The sequence below is a fragment of the Diplodia seriata genome (assembly GCF_021436955.1).
Source record: "Diplodia seriata strain FDS-637 chromosome Unknown scaffold_1, whole genome shotgun sequence".
NCBI lineage: Eukaryota > Fungi > Ascomycota > Dothideomycetes > Botryosphaeriales > Botryosphaeriaceae > Diplodia > Diplodia seriata.
The window spans coordinates 2,061,309-2,079,457 of record NW_027117308.1 but is presented as its reverse complement, the minus strand read 5'-3'; the positions used below and the strand labels follow the sequence as shown (position 1 = coordinate 2,079,457).

General features: G+C 56.2%; 4 protein-coding genes across 4 annotated transcripts; 1 reads left to right on the top strand and 3 right to left on the bottom strand.

Moving 5' to 3' along the window:
* Positions 1–316: 316 nt before the first annotated feature.
* On the bottom strand, positions 317–2,381 carry SMF3 (NRAMP-like transporter smf-3; the record flags this gene model as incomplete). Its single annotated transcript, XM_066772125.1, has 5 exons — positions 317–598; positions 779–1,217; positions 1,268–1,539; positions 1,666–1,895; positions 1,952–2,381. The coding sequence occupies 5 exons, from the start codon at positions 2,379–2,381 to the stop codon at positions 317–319; spliced, it is 1,653 nt and encodes a 550-aa protein (XP_066637404.1).
* Positions 2,382–6,338: 3,957 nt separating this feature from the next.
* Positions 6,339–8,149, top strand: SLS55_000614 (uncharacterized protein; the record flags this gene model as incomplete). The annotated part of the gene is made up of 2 exons (XM_066772124.1): positions 6,339–7,253; positions 7,307–8,149. The coding sequence occupies 2 exons, from the start codon at positions 6,339–6,341 to the stop codon at positions 8,147–8,149; spliced, it is 1,758 nt and encodes a 585-aa protein (XP_066637403.1).
* Positions 8,150–11,332: 3,183 nt separating this feature from the next.
* SLS55_000613 (uncharacterized protein) lies at positions 11,333–12,630 on the bottom strand (the record flags this gene model as incomplete). Its single annotated transcript, XM_066772123.1, has 3 exons — positions 11,333–11,458; positions 11,514–12,467; positions 12,526–12,630. 3 exons carry the CDS (start codon positions 12,628–12,630, stop codon positions 11,333–11,335), a joined length of 1,185 nt encoding a protein of 394 aa, XP_066637402.1.
* Positions 12,631–15,534: 2,904 nt separating this feature from the next.
* Positions 15,535–18,104, bottom strand: SLS55_000612 (uncharacterized protein; the record flags this gene model as incomplete). The annotated part of the gene is made up of 3 exons (XM_066772122.1): positions 15,535–16,385; positions 16,438–17,523; positions 17,753–18,104. The coding sequence occupies 3 exons, from the start codon at positions 18,102–18,104 to the stop codon at positions 15,535–15,537; spliced, it is 2,289 nt and encodes a 762-aa protein (XP_066637401.1).
* Between the last annotated feature and the right edge of the window lie 45 nt (positions 18,105–18,149).

Here is an 18,149-nt window from a genome sequence, read left to right as displayed (position 1 = left end):
GTGAACAAGGGGCCAGTGTCTCTGCAGGCTTGTTCACAGCCAGTTATGGTTGTGGACTATGATAGATTTTTATCTTCTCACAATCTGTTTCGCGAGATTTCAGGTTGATTCTAATTTTTTTTTTCATTGATTATTTGCAATAACACCGTCTATCATACGACTATCTGATGTGATAATTTGATGGGCGCCAAGGTCTTCCTCGACACATGGAAGGGTGTGATCGACCATGTAAACAGTGCCAGGCACAGACTGTCGGGCCTATAGCCACCAGTTGTTCTGAGTGCCTGGCCTGCTGGTTTGCCCGGCTGCAAACGGCCTACGCTTTATCCATGCCGACGAGCACTAATAAAGCAATGTTCATGACTACGATGATCAACCAAATGAGGACCGCAATCGTTGCTGTAAGCCAGTTGTTGCGCATCTGAATTTCCTCGACGGAACCGGTACTGGACTGACGCTCCCCATGCTCGGCTTGCGCCACAGCGTTGTTGCTGGGGCGCGCACCGCGGTCAACAGCGGAAACGGTCATGAACTTGTTGCGGCAAGTAAAGTAAACGAGAGGAGCGCTGACAAATGGCAAGATGACACTGAGTGCTACCTGTGAGGCTTCGAGTGCATCTGATAATCCTTCGCGGCCGACCGCCCCGGCGACGATAATCGAAGGGACGATGCTGATGCTGCGGGTAAAAAATCGACGCTTCCATGGCTTGCAACTCCAGTTCAACTGCCCTTCCGAAATCATCTGACCGGCTATGGTGCAGACAATGCCCGCACTCACACCAGAAAGAAGCAGGGCAAGTGCGAAAATCGTGCCAGCAGCGGGCGCCAGCGTTGACGATAGAAGATCATGAATACCAAAAAGGTCAGCAGACTCAGCGCCAGGTGTCTTGTAAAGTGAAGATCCGGCAACGATGAGGATGGAGGAGTTGACAAAGAGCGCGAACGTGAAGAGAGAAATAGCAGTCTCGACGACTGAGTAGGTGTAACAAGCCTTGATCGCCTGAATGGAAGGGCGATACTTGGAGAGAGACACGATTGATTCCGAGTCAGAATCGGTGTCAGAATTGTTGTTTTCCGCAGCGGCGGGGTGTTGGGTAGAAGCCAAAAGCGCTTCATCGAATTCGCGCAGGCGCGGCTGGATGATGCCCGAGCCAAGGTACAGCGAGTGAGGCATAACGGTGGCGCCAAGGATGCCGCAAGATTGGTAAAGGCTGGTTCTGTGCGTCAGATGTTGTTTCTGAGTAGACTTCCCTGTGGCTCGACTCACCCTTTCGACTCAACGATAGCCTTGCTTGGCAGATATCCTCTGAAGACGTCGCCCACCGACGTGTCCCTGATGAGGCTGAGCTGAAAACAGAAGCAGACAACCACACCAAGCACAAGCAGCATCACAAAATATTCGAAATAGCGCACGGCTCGCATGGAGCCTGAGGGTCTGTAGAAAAGCAGGATGAGGAAGACATCGACAATGCTGATGGCACAACCGGCAACTAAAGGTACTTTGCCAAGTACGTTCAAAGCTATCGCGAAACCGATGACCTGAGATACGAGTTAGCTCCAACCTGACAAGGGCTTTGTCGGCTGTCCTAGATGAGCACCTGACGTGTCATCTCACGTAGTTGCAGGCCCATGTGTGCAACGGGCCACCGAGTCTGGAACACCTACCTCAGCAATGTCCGTAGCGATGATGGCCGACTCGGCGAAAATGTACAAGATCACGTTCAGCCACCAGGGCAAGTGAGCACGGCAATTTTCAGCCAGGTTCATGCCCGTGACTGTGCCAAGCTTCACGCAGAGAGATTGCAAGAAGATGGCGAAGATGTTGGACATCAAGATGATGAAGAGGAGCTTGAAGCGGTAGGAGGCACCAGCAGCAACGTCCGTGGCATAATTTCCTGGAGAAGTTCAGCTTTGCAGCCTCGTCACGCAGGAGAGCCCTGAAAACACATACCCGGATCGATGTATGCAACGGCCACCATGAAACCTGGTCCAACGAACTTCGCATAGTTGTAGAGCACATCTCTGGCCTGGAACATGAGTTCAGTGAACCACGATCCACCCCGGTTTGGTTCCCCGTTCCCTTTGTGGCCACGCCCAGAAGGCGACGAAGTCTTGCTCATGGCTGCTTTGGCAGGGCCCTCAGGCAGAATCCTGGAGCGCCCAACACCCCGCCGCTGCGAAGGGCCGGCGTGGATGTCGGGGGGCTGCTGCGGTCGTTCGGTGATGGCGTCGTCGGAGCTGTGGTCGGTGCTCTTGCGCTTCTGGCGCTCGTTTGCGATGTGATTCAAGTCATTACGCGTGGTGGCGTCGGCGTTCAGGGCGGGTGGGTTCTGGTTCCAGTCGGGTGGAATGTCTGGCTCGACTCTCGAAGGGCAGTTCATGGTGGTGCGATGTCACTGCGTTGCGGGACGTGCTCGGGCACCGGGCGGCGCTGGGTATAAGAGTCGCACAGTCGGGCGGCGGGCGGCACCTCGGGTATGCAGGCGATTGCGGCTGCTTTGCGGGGAGGTGTGGGATGGGGTGCGGGTGCGGGAGGAAGGAAGGCGCGCGAATCAAGTGACAAAACAATGCCTGCTTCCGGTTTCTCACGAGGCCGCGGCCGGGACTTTTCAGTGCGCTGCCGGAACGCGCGGCGTCCGAAATCGCCCTACTCTGCAGTCATGACACTGGGGCTGTGGAGCAGCCTCGGAATGCGTATGCGCTGAGTGAGCCATCATGGTGTCAGACGTTGCGGCGCGGCTCTGGCTCTGGCTGGGCGGAGGGCTGCAGCCGCAGGAACAAAAAGATGTGCAAACCCAACCCATGCGGCCCGTCTTCCGAGTCGCTCGCCCGCCCAGCCCGCGCCAAGCGAACAACCAGAGCTTGCCCGCACACCTAAGGTCGTCGCGGCATGGAACCGTGTGCCGACTGCTCGCCCGCACGGCGGTTTTCTGCCGCAGCAGCCGATTTAACCCGTCATACTCACAACGACAGCATGCGGGCAAACGGCCGACAGACGCCAAGAAAGGTACGGACAGGGCCAGAACGCAACAATGACGCGCCCACGGTGCCGGTCGAGCTAGCCCGAACAGGTCACGGGATATTAGTCAGCTCAGCTCGACCTGTCCAGCCGCACACGACCACTCTGCTGAACACTCGACCGCCGACCGCAAGCCTCAGCTTCTCAACCGCCCACCTGGGATGCCGCCGTGCTGAGTGAGGCTTGAGACAAGCGAAGCGGGGGCGACAATGGCCCAGCCCGCGCGCCAGCCCCGCCAGACGCGGAGCAGCGCCGCCTGCGACTCGTGCCGCAGCAAGAAGCAGAAGTGTGGAGGCGAATGGTGACCCCGCCGCTTCGCAACACCTGGCAGCAGCATGCTAACGAAGGTAGGCCGACATGTGCCCGGTGCCGCGAGACCGGGAACGAATGCACCTGGCCCCCGCAGCTGCAGCGTGGCCCCGCAAAGGGCTACCTTGAAGCCATCGAGGCCCGGCTGGATGACGTGGAGCATATTCTCCTCCAGGTCCTGCCCCTGGTGCCCTCTGACCAGCTGCTGAGCTCCGTCACCTGTCACAACGACTCTGCGCGCCATCTTAGTGTCGAGAGCAATCAGAAGCGCTCAACCCAGGAAAAGAGAGCTGCGCTTGATTACTGGGCCTCATTCCCCCTCAATTCGCCTCACGCCATATTAGCCTGGTACAATGACCGCCTACGCCGTGACTCGGTCCGCAAGCTGCCGCAGCGCCCAGCGTCTGCTGTGGACATCAGCTCCACTCCCGGAGCACCCTCTTCCGACACCTCCAGGAGCACCCAGCCTCACGTTGCCGAGGCGCCGATGGAAGGCGTAAGCCGTCATCACTCGGATCCAGCCAACTCCATGCCAGGGTCGTGGCCCGCTCACCCTCTGCCTGACGGGGCACGAGCCTCTGACCCACAGTCAGGGAATACTCCAGAAAGCTCTGCTCGGGATTCCCTTCTGCAGAGTGGTCAAAATGCCACGAATATTCACCAACATATTCAAGGCCCGCGATCCATCTCCCCTTCGGCAAGTTGCAGTAGTTTTGACCTTTCCGAGGAGTTTCACGCAAAATTCCTCTGGTGAGCTGCAAGCACCCCGTCAAGTTTCCACAGATGAGCAGGACACCATGTCAATCGAGGCATCACAGCAGGGGACGAAAAGAACTTGCCCACCGCATCTGTCTCATAGAAAAATTCTACACGGCATGAGTGGTTGAATACAAGATCTGGACGTAAATTTAAGTTTCAAATGCGCACAATTACGCCCGGATCTTGTGTTCAACTGCCTACATAAATATGATGATGCGGAGTCTGTGTAAGACTAATGCGGGCGGGCAATTTATTTTGTCGCCCGCTGTGGTACCACGTTGAAAGCACAGAGAATGCATATCGGAGCTTACGCGGCGTCTGTCCTGGCTGTGGGCTCACATCCCACTCCACGCATTGGATGTTGGATGCGAGTCAAATGCAATGCGTCGCCTCCATTGACGACGCGTCATGTCAAAAAACTTAAATCAACCCCGTCCCTCCCGACATATTGACCTGATGGTCCGGTCCAGCCCGTGGTCAACAATCCGACGCTCTTTCTGGTACAGGATCAGGGCAGCAGAGCGCCATCCATGTCCGACTGCGTCGATGGCGAGCGTAGCCAAAGATGCCTAGCCATTTTGGACGTCACGTCCGGCCAGAGAGAGAATTTGTCTAGTCCTGGTATGACGTGTTTGTTTGCCTGGAACGCGCCGCTGGTCTGCTACTGTATCGAGGTCTTCCACCACTCCTTTGGCCGCAGTTGCAACAGGTTCAATGATACGAAGTCGCACGATTTTCACGTTAACCGTTTTGCTGAGACCGCAACCTGAACTGGCTTGAGCGGCTCGGGTCGCAACAACGTGGCTACAAAAGTGTAATGGTGAAGTACCACATGCATTCAATAGCATCAAGCGCGCTTCAAGGGCCAGAATGTTCAAGACTGCATCCAGGCATGGGATCGTCGGCCCATATTAAGATTGCCCCCGGGGTGTTGGGGGCCGTTGACCCCACGTGGCTGATGCACCGGTTTGCACCAACCAAGTGTGGCTAATGTGCAATATGGAGAGAGCGGGTGCTGCGGTGGTGTCATAGGCGCAGCAACTCTCCCTCAAGGATCACTACGTTGATTGCCCAATGCGGATCGTGTGGCTCTAGTGCCTCGGCCGCTATCTCGTATTGCTTCTGGCAGGTCACTGCGCAATGCAAGCAAACCTGCTTTCTGGTTAGGTGGCTTCGTGCCTGACAATGCGCTGTGGCGATGCAACAAGAGAGCCGAGGAAGCGGAGGACACGCTGCCGAGGTGTTTCGCTGGCTGCGGGTCTCTTCATATCCACAAAACAGCGGACCGGGAGTAGGAAGATGGAGCTTCCTTTTGCGCACGAAAAGAAGAAGGGGCGGTTTCTTTTGCGAGGAGAGCGCAACAGTGATGACACGATGGACTGCGGACCGAATATCGAGCCACTGGGCGTTTCAGCCTTGCAGCCTCGGCTTGTTGGAGGGGGATTGCGACGCCATCCGCCTTCGACGCGCAGAGGCTAGGGGCCGGAAATGGCTGTGGCTACACCATACCGGGGGATCGACCAACAGGGCCTGGCTGTGGTGGTTGCGATCCCCTGAGCCGCATCGGATAGATTGCACCTTAACAGCTTTAAGGTGTAATCCCGGCAGCGGCACTCCCGACCAAAATCGCGAGCCGAGGTAGCGTTCCCCCAAGCTTCCCGGCTGCCTTCCGGTGAAACAGCTCCGAAACCCCTACACCTGCTTCCCATTGGTCGGGACACACACCATCAACGCCCCTGCCGCATTCCGAGGGAAGGATCGTCCAGCCCCTACCGTTCACGATAGATGAACTAGCACCGTTGAATGCTTCTTCTGCAGTACCCTGCTCGTGCATGATCGATCGTTGTCCAACGGCGCCATGACCGTTTGGATGGTAGCACCCTCGGCAATGAACCATTAGAGATTCAGGCCTTCCACCAAACGCCAACTCCTTCTCGTTTCGATATGCCTAAACGAGCCATCGTTGAAGTCCAGGCCGCCGATCGACAGCTCTGGCTAGAGGGGCTGCATGGAACGTGGTTGCCTATGCTTTCACTACTCCAGCCACAAGGTGGGTTGTTTCATTCATCACTTCTCTATAAATGTTTCTACCTTTCCGTTAACCTTCTGCCTGCACCATCACTCTCTTCAGCACCCTCTCTTCCCTTACCTTCGTTTACCTTTGCAGGCTCCGGCAGCTCTTGCACCGCGTCATTCTCTATCCCCATCACCTCGCAAGGCTCGACGCCGTCGTTCTTTCCACCTCATCACCATGAGCAACATTCTCCTCGCAGCTGTTTATGCCGCCCTCGTGGCTGGCGCTCCCCTCCCTCAGGCCGGCTCTGGCTATGGAGTCGAGCCCCCGACTGGTACTTATGCTACCCCTGGTGCCGGTGGTGAGGGCGGTCTTCCTTTCCCCATCCCCACGCCGGGTGCTGGTGGTGCTGGTGGCGAGGGTGGCCTCCCTTTCCCCATGCCTACTCCTGGATCTGGTAGCTACGGATCTGGTGGTGAGGGTGGTCTTCCTTTCCCCATCCCTACCCCTGGTGCTAGTGGTGTGGGCGGTCTTCCTTTCCCATTCCCCACTCCTGGATCTGGTGGCGAAGGCGGTCTTCCCTTCCCCGTCCCCACGCCTGGATCTGGTAGCTACGGATCTGGTGGCGAAGAAGGCGGTCTTCCCTTCCCCATCCCCACTCCTGGATTTGGCGGCGAGGGTGGTCTTCCTTTCCCCATCCCCACCCCCGGTGCTAGTGGTGTGGGCGGCCTTCCTTTCTCCATCCCGACCCCTGGAGCTGGAAATTACGGAACTGGTCTCGGTGGCTTGGTAAGTAAATCCCATGACACTAGAGTTGAATTCACACTTATCAGTTCTCAGGGCGGTGGCTTCCCGGTCCCTACACCAGCCACTGGTGGCGACTCAGGACTGAGTGGCTTGGGCGGTAGCGGCTCTGGCATGATCCCGTCTGGAACCTCTGGATCTTACGGTGATGCCGAGAAGCGCCAGCTTAGCGGCTTGGGCGGCTTGGGCGGCTTGGGCGGAATGAGTGGCCTCTCTCTGCCGACCCCCGGTGGCTCTGGCGGTCTTGGAGGCCTCGGCTCTCTTCCCTCGGGACTCTCTCTGCCGACTCCCGGTGGCTCTGGCGGCCTTGGAGGCCTCGGCTCTCTTGGAGGCAGCGGCTCTGGTCTGGTAAGCTATAGCACTTCTTTTCCCCTTCGTCTTCGTCACTGACAGCTCATCAGGGTGGTCTCACTCTTCCGACTCCTGGTGCCTCTAGCGGTCTCGGTTCCCTCGGGGGATCGGGCAGCAGCGGTCTCGGGTCTCTCGGGTCTCTGGGCGGAAGCAGCGGCTCTAGCAGCGGTATTCCTGACCTTGGCTCTCTCACTGGTGGCTCGAGTCTAACTGGTCGCCAAGATTCTGGTACGTCGTCTGGTCTCAGCGGGCTCCTGGGTGGCTTGACGGGCGGAAGCTCATCAGGCTCTTCTTCTTCAGGTGGCCTTTCTCTCGGTGGCCAGTCTACTTCGAACGGCCTCGACGAGGCTTGCAAGGCGGCAACTCTCATCTTCGCCCGTGGCACCACGGAGACGGGTAACATGGGAAGCGTTGTCGGCCCCGGTTTCGCGAGCTCTCTGAAGGAGCAGCTTGGTGATGGCAAGGTCGCCATCCAGGGCGTCGACTACGCCGCCGATGCCGGTGGTATCGCTACCGAGATCACCGGTGGTGCCGGAACCACGGCCATGGTCGCCGACGTCCAGAAGGCGGTTCAGAAATGCCCCGACACCCAGATCATCCTCTCCGGCTACTCGCAAGGCGCCATGCTCGTGCACAACACCATGAACAAGCTCACCGCAGCTCAGGCCAAGAACGTCAAGGCTGCCGTCACCTTCGGCGACCCCTTCAAGACCCAGGCTCTCAAGAACATTGACGCGAGCGCTTTCAAGACCTTCTGCGCCAGCGGCGATAGTGTCTGCGGTGGCGGTTCTTCCTCCGGCAGCGCCGGCTCTGCTTCCACGTCTGGCCACTTGGGCTACGGCGCCGACGCCGGCACCGCCGCTAAGTTTGTCAAGACCAAGGTTACCGTCTAAACGAACAGCAGTCGAAATTTGTTGGCTCTGAAACGGTTCTACACCCGCATGACGGCCTCTCTCCATCCGTCAGGTTCGGTATGATTCCCGCATGGGGCTCCATGCCCGACTCATGTCTTTGATTCTACTCGGGGCACGCTTGTTTTTCTTTCTTCTTGAACATGATTTAGTATCTGGTTTATTTGTATTCAAATTTCAGAGGATGGCATTAAGTGTAGCTTTCGTATCACGACCAATCCAAAGGACACTCTTTCTGATGCCACGCTGTTATTCTGTTAAATCGTATTGATGACTTGTCTACGCAATACGGACATACGGTCACAAGGTCGACAGGCCAGGCGGGGTTGCATCTCGTGTAGCGGAATTAAACTTTCATCTGCAACAAGGGCGCTCGGCCTTCTTTCCTTTTTCCTGATCAGTCGCCCCCGACGCTTGGACGTCGCACAGTATACCTCTTTCAGCATAGATGCGCATGGCATTCTCTTGATAATGACAGGGTTGAAAAGTCATCGTACTCTTTTCGTATTCCTCGGCTCCTTTCTTGTGCATTGGGATGTCAATGTCGGGCCTGGTCCTCTAAGTAGCAGTGCAGGGTTTAGCAATATAAATAAGGTTTTTGTATTTTCTCCCTAGTTTTGTTCTCCACACTCTTGTTGATCCTTCCCCATCTACTTTCTTTTTCATGCCATCAAGCCAGCTCGATATGTGCCAGGGTGGGTTGTGAGATTGCAGGAAGACTGCGCTCACCCGCATGTACCTTACACACAAATTCCGAAACAAAATATTTCTGTAGGTAGTTGAATACAAGATCCGGTCGTAAATATTAGTTTTGAATTCGTGCATTCACGTCTGGATATTTTATTCAACTGCCCATCCCATGTAGAATTGTTCTATATGGCAGATCCGGGTACTAACGTGTGATGGTGCGATATTTGTGCAGTTTGCTGTGGCATTTAGCGAAGTGGACATAGGCTTCTTCCTAAGCACTCACCTACTTCTTAAATCTCTTCGGAATACTCAAAGAGCACACACACATACATTAATTGAACGAGCAAAAATTCGATTCCCAACACCATACCTGGTAGATTCTGCCATAAGGGCGACTTTACCGTCGCGCCGAGAAGAGGGGATGATACAAAGCTTCTCCCTTCGGTGCTTTCCCACTACACGAGAAAGTACGACCTACGTGACTCTTTCTCCCTTCCTATTCGCTGCTTATAAGAGCATGTGATACAAAGCTTCTCCCTTCTTCTTCTGCTAAATCGTTATAAAACGATTTAGAGAAGACCACAATAGTTGACCAAGATTGGCCCCTTTCTTTTTTCCAAACCAAGATTACCACTCCGAAAGCCGCAGGCAACGAGCTGACAATCATCGTCGCCGTTCTGACTTCTCCAAAAGAACACTCCTGTTGCGCCCGCACCCATGGCATCGCGGCCATGATTCTTGCTCCAAAAGTCCATTCAAGATCTGCCCCAGACGCGTAGCCGCCTTGCGCAATACTCCTAGGTGCCGAAAGTCCCATTCCGTGGAATGGAAAACGCGTATAAAGTCCGCATTGCCCGACTGGACGGCGACCACGTTCTTACCCTAAAATGTCCTCATCTACGGTTTCAAACCGATTTTCAAGGGTGCAGGTGCAACCCTGAACCCATAAGCATCTTCCAAAATAGCCCCAATTCGTCGGAAAGCAGCAAACCAAATATTCATCTTCTCACTAGGCAGTGCCCAAGGTTCATCCAAAGACCTCAGCGCCGTCTGGGCCGTTGTCGTCAAGTTGACCCCATTTCCATGCTGCACTCTTGAACTTGACCCAAGTGCTCCCTGGAACACAATCATCCGCTCCGCCGAGGGAAGTTTGCCGCCCATCTACTCCTCGTCCGCCTATGACTAAGCTCGCGCTGCGGTGTCGCCTCGGCCAGACAGACGTGTGCTCGACATGTTGATGCTCGGAGGCCACTTAGTAACCCGGATGACGTCGATGACTGAGTATATTAATACGTACGGCTGCCGGCTGAGGATCTGACCAGGTTGATGGAGAGAATCGAATGTGGCAAGGGTAGAGCGACTCGACTCCGCCGTGTTGACGCAGACAAGAAGGACAACTGGGCGTACTTATGTGTCTGTCCTAATGTGTGGCGTGGTCACCTGGTACAAAAGGCGTATGGCGAGGAAATGACGAAAGGTGCCAGTCGCCGTCGAGAATGCGGGGAAATATAATCCGGTCGAGTCGTCGGGGATGCAGTACGTGACGAGCGTAATTGCAACGGGGTTCCTCATGGTCGCAGTAGTATGAATACTGTCGCCTTCCTTGAAACATCGCGTGATGTGATATCGACGTATTTCAATAGGAGAGGACACTCCCGGAAAACAGGTTCCGGCGTTCTTCTTTGTGCCACGTATGAAGGTTCCTTGGAGCAAACTGCCGCATGTCTGTAATCATGCCGCCTCCACCATTGCACTCTCCGGAGCGTTTCCTTCTCCCTCACTCAGTGAACTTTCAGGCCGTAGGGGACTTCCCACGACTGGGTCATAGTCTCGAACACGTGAAGCTGCCGTCCTCACGTGCAGAGGAAGGCCGCCGACATGGAATTCCTGCCCCGGAAGAGACTTGCTCAATGACTTCCTTCCAGACGTTGGAGCAGTCGTCGTCGTGCGATCGGGTCTAGATTCTGAGACCGCAACGGCGGATTGTCCGGAAGTGGTCAGGGAGCCGGAAGCTGTCTGGGGGGCTATAGAGGAAATACAAATAAAACGGTCAAGTGTGAACGGTTTCATTTGAATTTATGCTTACCTGAATTGCGCAGAGACAGTGGAACCGATGCTCTGAGCGTTCCAGGTGATGCTGGCTTTTTAGACAAATCATCCCCAAATGGACTGATGAACTTTTCGGGCGATTTTGGAGTGTCCGTGGTCATCACGCGACCCATGAGCTCAGGGAATAGTTCTAGAAAATCGCGCCCAACAGACCAGTTGGTCGGGTCAGAGGCATGGTCAAGGAACTCTTTGGTCAAGTAGAAGTGGCCATCGATAGGGTCGTGTTCCACAGCCTGATCCATTCCATGCGGCCAGTTGACGGAAAGCGATCCTGCACACGCGGTGACCCAATCTCGCAGATCGTCGACCAATGCTTCGCGGAGTGGCGGTCTATCTCGATTTTATCAGCTCTTGAGCCCCGTCAGATTAATCGCAGACGTACAGTGGCACGGTGTCCAGTGGAGAGATATGTGGAACCATCATTTGCATCGGGGTCGGCTTGATCAGGTCCGGCATCTTCGCGTACGTCTCAGCGGTTGGATTGATCATCCACTGCCGGAGCGTCAGCTGTGTGTACCGTACCAAGCGTAAGTGCAGGTAGGAATACCCTCATAAGTTGGGTTTGGAAATACAAACATGCCAAGCGCACAAAAACGTCGACATCCTCGAAGCTTTTGTTCATCTCAGAGGCCCATGTTGAAATGCTTGGGACATCGTCCGCGGCAGCCGTTCTCTCCACAAAGAAGTATGTAACGTCAATACGACAAAGTTCGGGCATGGGCTGTCTGGCATAGTGCATGCGAGCGAGGTTCCTATAGTCCTGGACAACACGTGAGAACGGAGCATCGTCGAGCTCCCAACATGGCTGGAGGAAATGGACGGGAATTTGGAAGTTCGACACTTGGTGTTTCTGGATTTCGACGGGGTAGTGGCCAGCCATGATGGAGCTGGATGTAGACATGTTGCCAAAGGCCTCGACATAGCCGCGGGAAACGGCCAGTGGGCCCAGTCTTCGCCGTTTGTGGCGGGGAATAAGCGGTGGCAAGTCTGACTCGCTCGAAGCGCTAGCTTGCTGCAGTCTTGGCAGCGGAGAAGATGAATCGCCCCAAGGGGTCGAGGAGCGTGTAGAGCCAACGCTATGTTCTTTATCGTCGTCTTGGCTATCGCTGGTGCGGGACAAGGCGGCCCGCCTCCAGTCGGCACCCGTCACCGACAGCAATGGCATCTTGGACCCCGGGTCTTCGACGGGTGGCGACGGGTACGACTGATGATTATCCTCTTCTGCCACGCTGCTCAGCCGGCTGCGGGAGGGCGCGCTGGTGCGCTCGACGAGCTCGTGGGCATCCGCGCCTTGTCTCAGCTGGCGAATCAGGTCGGCGGCCTCGAGGTCGGAGGCAGAGCGCAGCTGGGAGACCAGGGCCTCGAGGGACTCGGACTTGGCGGTAACCTCGCGCAGGCGGCGCTTGAGGCCATCCTGGCGGCTGATGTTGCTGTCGAGCTCGTAGTGGCACTCCTCGTTCAAGCGCAAGCATCTATCGCACGCCGGGCGGACTCCGTTGCACTGGGCGGGAGCTCTTGTTCAGCGTCGCGCAAGACGGCGGGCCGACGGCGGAACTCACCTTGGACTTGCGGCGCTTGCAGGAATTGCAGGCGATGACGGTCATGGACTTTTGGCGCTTGGGTGGGCGCACATTGTCGAGGGGGGACAGGGCAGAGTCACCCATAGTGGTCAGTCGCAGGGCCTGGAACAGCTCTCAGGTGGCGGCGGGGTTTGGAGGCGGAGCGGGAGGCGGCGGGCGAGAACTGGAGCCGGGGTGTGCGACGGGCGGCACCGCGGCTTCACGGCTCTGTTCATGGCTCGCCCGGGAGAAGAGATGGTGGGTCGGCGAGCGGCGCGGAGGCAACTTGGGATGGTGGGCTGAGGCAGAGCGGCGCGTTGAAAGGCATCTGCACACCGAATTGAAGGGGGCCGGCGCAGGCGGTCTAGGCCGGGTGAGCAGCAGCACAAGTGCAACGCAGCCTGGCGATCCGGCGCGCCGTCTGTGCCGCACTATAGCCCGCACTCGCGCTGCTACTGCTGCTGCTGCTCGTGCCCCAGCCCAGTCCTCCGCTGCCACAGATTGTCCGTGTACCTACGCCGCCGTCCTGCTCGGCCCGCGCCGCTAGCCCCGTGCACGCCCGGGCGTGCTGGCGGTTGTGGATTGTGTGGGCTTCGGCGTGTGCGTTTGCGTTGGCGTTGGCGTGTCGATGCAGGACGAGCCATGCACGCCCAGCTGCGACGCCGCCTTGCACGCCGCCCCATGGGAATCTCCCGCGCGCCGTATGCCACCGCTGCCGCCGGGGAATGCACCGCGCCGTCCTGCAGCCCGCGCTTCCTCCTCGCGACCGCCAGAGCCAACACCTGCCCAATCGAAGGCCTGGGGGCCGATCGGGCAGGCTGTCGATCAGTAGTTGTTGTGTCGCGGTGGCCATGGAAGAAGCATCGAACTCCGCGGAGCCGTGGGAAAGACGGGGAGACGGAGCAGCCCGCGAACGCACTTTATACGCCGACGTCTCGGAGTGGTTTCCGGGGCTTTTTCCAGGTGAGCGCAGGCGTCGATGGACAGAATCCGATGCTGGTGGGATGGGGAAAGCGCAATTTCCACGGGCGGTACGCGATGTTGCTAGTCAATGCACGCAACGCATTAGCGCTCAACCCCAGCTTCCCGCTTCCTTTCCATTTCGCCACCAGCTCTTGGGATTGACAATCTCGTCCTACACTCAGCCAGTTGCATTTGTTGGGCTCACACTTTCATTGCGCATCGGAAATGTTGTTTCAATTGATCAATTAAGCCGAACACAGGGAAACTTCCACTGGCTACTGGTGGAAGATATCGTCCATCATTGCAGCCCGCTAGCCTGTGGTAATACCCATAACCCTTCACACATAGAAAAGCAACACAGCGGGCGATGAGAGAAATCGCCCCACCGATCGGAACATCAAACCCACCATGTGTAGTACAAGGCAGGCTAAGATGTTATTGGATAAAGTGGTTACAGGCGGCTGCACCCGTTCAGATTCCCACTGGAGCTGCAAAGAAGGGACAGGTCACGTTCAGCCAATCGCTTACGGGAGCATTGGGTAGCATTCGCATCGGAAAAGCCCACTCTACAGGACTCTACTTGGGAACGAGTCATATTCGAGGCAGGGTTGGGAAGCCGGAGAAGTGCCAGCCCTGTGTAATGGCAAATGCACTCTCATCGATAAGATTGGACGAGCACAAGAGATCTGCACGTAGTGCACCGTGAGACGACAGTCTCATGGCTCATGCAGAAGGGCCTTCGGATATGGGTGAGTTGTCAAAAGCAAGATGTGATGCTCGTCATTCTCATCGAAGCAATACCAAACGGAATCCAATGCAAGCAATGGTGGTGAGTGAATGGGACGCCATGTTTCTCTCGGCGGAGCGATGTCTGTGCATGCGACAAAAGTGCGAGTGCAACTGGCCGAGTGGAGGGCGAGATTGGAGAGATCGTCAGTCCCAAGAACTGGTGGCAAAAGCACGAGTGAAGTGTACAGCCCCCTCTCGCAGCCGATGGCTAGCGCGAAGAATAGCAGAACATGGCGTAACTATGCCTAAGCTTATTCTTAGATAAAAGAGAAAATAAATACGTAGGTAGTTAAAGCCATCGTCTAGATATATATATAAAAATTTTAATTCAACATTCTCGTCCAAACGATAGCTTCAACTACCCATAACATGAGCAAAAAAACAGATCCACGCTAGCCATCGGCTCAGGGACAGCATGCCGCGCCGACACCCTCGCAAGAAGCCCACCCGCAGCTCAAGCAGATCGAGCACAATGGACACGACGGTGGAGCTAGAGACCAGCACCAGCAACACGCCCAGGCTGAGGGCAATGGACACGACGGTGAAGTCAGAGTCGAGGAGATTAGGGTTCGCCTCGAGCAGTTGCGCGTAGATGGGGCAAATGAGGGAGAACTGGAGGCATGGAAGAAGCGGTTGGAAGAATTGAACAACCTGGAAGAGGCGAGGAAGCAGGTGAGGAATGAAATGAAGGAGCTGTAGAAGGAGAGAGAGCGGCTGGCGAGGGAGCGGCAGTGGGATAAGGACACTGCAGTCGAGCTCACCGACCTTTGAGTTACGTGGGTACTTGAATCAAGACCCGGCTGTACGGCGCATCAGAGTGAAGTCAACGAGGAAGCAAGAATGCTCAGAAGAATTTGTTTCTCTTTTATTGGATGTTCGTTACACCAGCCCTACTCGCAGGCAGAAGTGCCGAGTTTCATTACGGCCAGAAATTTACCTTCCGTCTCTTTCAAGCCGCCAAGTCCTTGCCGACAAGCCAGTCAGCAGCAGCAAGGCTCTGCTTTTTCGTCATCAAAATTCCCAGTATGCGGGTCGCTTCCAAAGATCGTACAGAATAAATAAAGTCAGAAAAAACAAAAGCATCGTGCCGGCTCCACGATCACTTCAGCCGGCTAATTAATCCACTTTGCTTCTTTCCACAAAAAGGTCTATGCGCTCCGAAAAAAGAAAACTGCGGACACCCATGCTTCGCAGGTAATGAACAAAACATTACAGAAAAGGGCAAAGATGAGGTATCCGAGTAGGCGACAGTCCACCCTATGACGACGCCAACACGCCCTGCTTGAGAGCAGCAATGGCGAAGTGGCCCCCGAGCGTCGGCCTGGCGCGGAAGTTCTCGCCCGCCGTGCCCACATCGTCGCCGTCGCTGAAGTACCGATCCGCAAAGGGCGCCGTGTTCTTCCCGTTTGCAATGTACGCGTACAGGTCGTCGACGAACATGGTCTGCGTGTCGGCCTCGGAGACGGCCGCCACCCAGATCTGCCAGTCCGTCTTGGCCCACTGGATCGCGCCTTCGAGTGCGACGCCTGCCGGCTGTCGCACCGTTGGGTAGAAGTCCGACAGCGCTGTGTACGACTCGTCCGGGAAGACGGACAGGTTGAATAGCCGGTCCGGGTAGTTGTTGAAGACCATGAAATACGTCGGATCTTGGTAGGTGAGTGTGAAAAACGAGGCGTTGGTCGAGTCCGAGATCTCGGTGCCCAGGCCGTCGCCGTTCGTGTTGGTGCCGTATATCTGGTCGGCGAAGGAGCGGCCCAGGTCGGTGTAGTTGGATTGCGACGTCAGCTCGCCGTAGGCCGCCAGGCCGACGGCTGCCTTGACGCCGAGGTTGGTCATGTTGGTGAAGGCGCCAATGCCGTCATTGGCGCTGAGCTGGTTGACTGGGTAGAGACCATTGTCAACAAGGTAGTCGGCATACTTCTTGAAGAGATCCGCGTATTGTTCCGTATAGGAGGTGTCACCGGTAGCTTTCTGGTACGCAAGGGCCAAGACCTGGAGGTTTCCACACTGTTCGATAGGCATGGCTTCGTCAAGGCCATCGTCGTGGCCTGTCAAGTTCGGATAGTGTGCACCCATATCATGGATGACATACGGTTGAGGATAGGCGTCTGATGATGTTAGTAGGGCGTCTACTGCAATGAGGGTGTTGTAGTGGCTTACCGGTTGCAAGGTATGTCATCATGGGATCGAGCAGTAACTTGATAAACTCCGGGTTGAACATGTAGAAAAACGGAAAAGTAGGGAAGATGATGTCAACAGTGTTAGCATTCCCATTGCTTGATATCTCCTTTATCGTAGCGAATGGCTTGGTGGTGTCGAGGGTGGAGTTGTCGATGACGATGTCGATTCCGCCATAAATTTGTCGAACCGAAAGTTCGAGGATCGCGGTGTAGTTCGACCCACCAGATGCCTCCCCAATGCTCTGGACTTGCGCATCAATCGATTCGGACTCAGTAACAGAGTCGTCGTGGACATCGATGAAGTGGTTGAGTGCACCGGCCCAGTTGGGGTTGTAGGCTCTGTAGTAGGGGGTCCAAGGGTCGCCCCTGTAATTGATTGCAAGCTCACGAATGTAACCGATGGCATACACTGCGCTCGTCGCCGAGCTGACAGTACCAAGGTCAAAAGCAAGGCCAGCCACAGCACCGGTTGACCAGGCTTCGGTCGAGTTAGTCAGCGTGCCGTTGCTGATGAACTGGCCGCGGACGGTGGAAGGAGACCCGGTCTGATGCGAGTCGGCCCTAGCGCCCCAGACCGAATAGCCCCACTGGGCCATCTCATTCAGCTCGCCATAGGGGACCTGGTTGTCATTCCTGATCTGATACACGGTGGTGTCACCCGCGGTTTGCTGAGTAAAGGTGGTGGATTCTGATTGGCCGGTCCACGTGTCGTCGATGTCGGAGTAGACCTGAACGGAAGGCGTGGCCCCATCGTTGCCGCTTGCCGTAACCGTCAGGTACGAAAACGGCATGGATTGCCGGCGGTAATTGGTGGGCGACACGGGCGAGAAGAAGTCAAGGGTGATGGTCGCATCGCCGGCCGTGAGAGTGAAGTAGGAGTGCGTCGAAGTAAAGTTGCCGCTAACGACAGTGGCAGACTGCGAGTCCGACTCGGGGTCAGGTACGCCGAACAAGTTGTAGGCAGTACCGTCGACGCGGGCGATGACGGCCCACGTCAGCTTGTTGGCATACCAGAACTCGGGCTGCGCCGATGGCAGATCCGATGCCTGGTTCCCCGGCAGCCATGCTGGGTTTGTCTTAGCTAAGACGATGCAAGATGGAGATGTGGCTCTGGGGCGTGAGGCCAGCGCGAGCAGGGTGGGGAGCGATCCAATGAGTGATGGGCTTCCCGAGATGCATCTACGAACAACTGCTAAAGGCGACCTCATCCACCAGCCAACCTCTCAGAAGTGCCCTGCAACTCCCCACCGCGCCGACAGCCAGAGCCTCCACATTCTCCGGGGTTGCGTACTCACCTGACAGGTACGGGTTCTTGACAGCCAATGGATATGACGGCGGGGTGATGGGGCTGAAGGTCTGAGCAGAGCTGCCAATCACAAAAAAGGAGGCTATGAGCAGCTGCAACTGTTGCGTGAGGAGCACCATCTTCTCGTATAGAGCCGTGAGGATTGCAGCAAAGCCGGGGAGGAAGCAACAGGCGGTGATGAGAAGACTGCCGCCACAAAACAGCAGGAGCACGACATATTTAGTCCCCCTTTGCTCTCTGGCTCGGGCTCTTGGCGGCTTGAGGAGGGGCACCCGTTCGGGAGCAAATGAGACATAATCACCGTCCTCATGCCATGTGGAGCCCTTACCGGATACCGCCATCGCTGTGAGCAATAACGAGCTTATGCGCGTGGCAGCCAGTTAGCA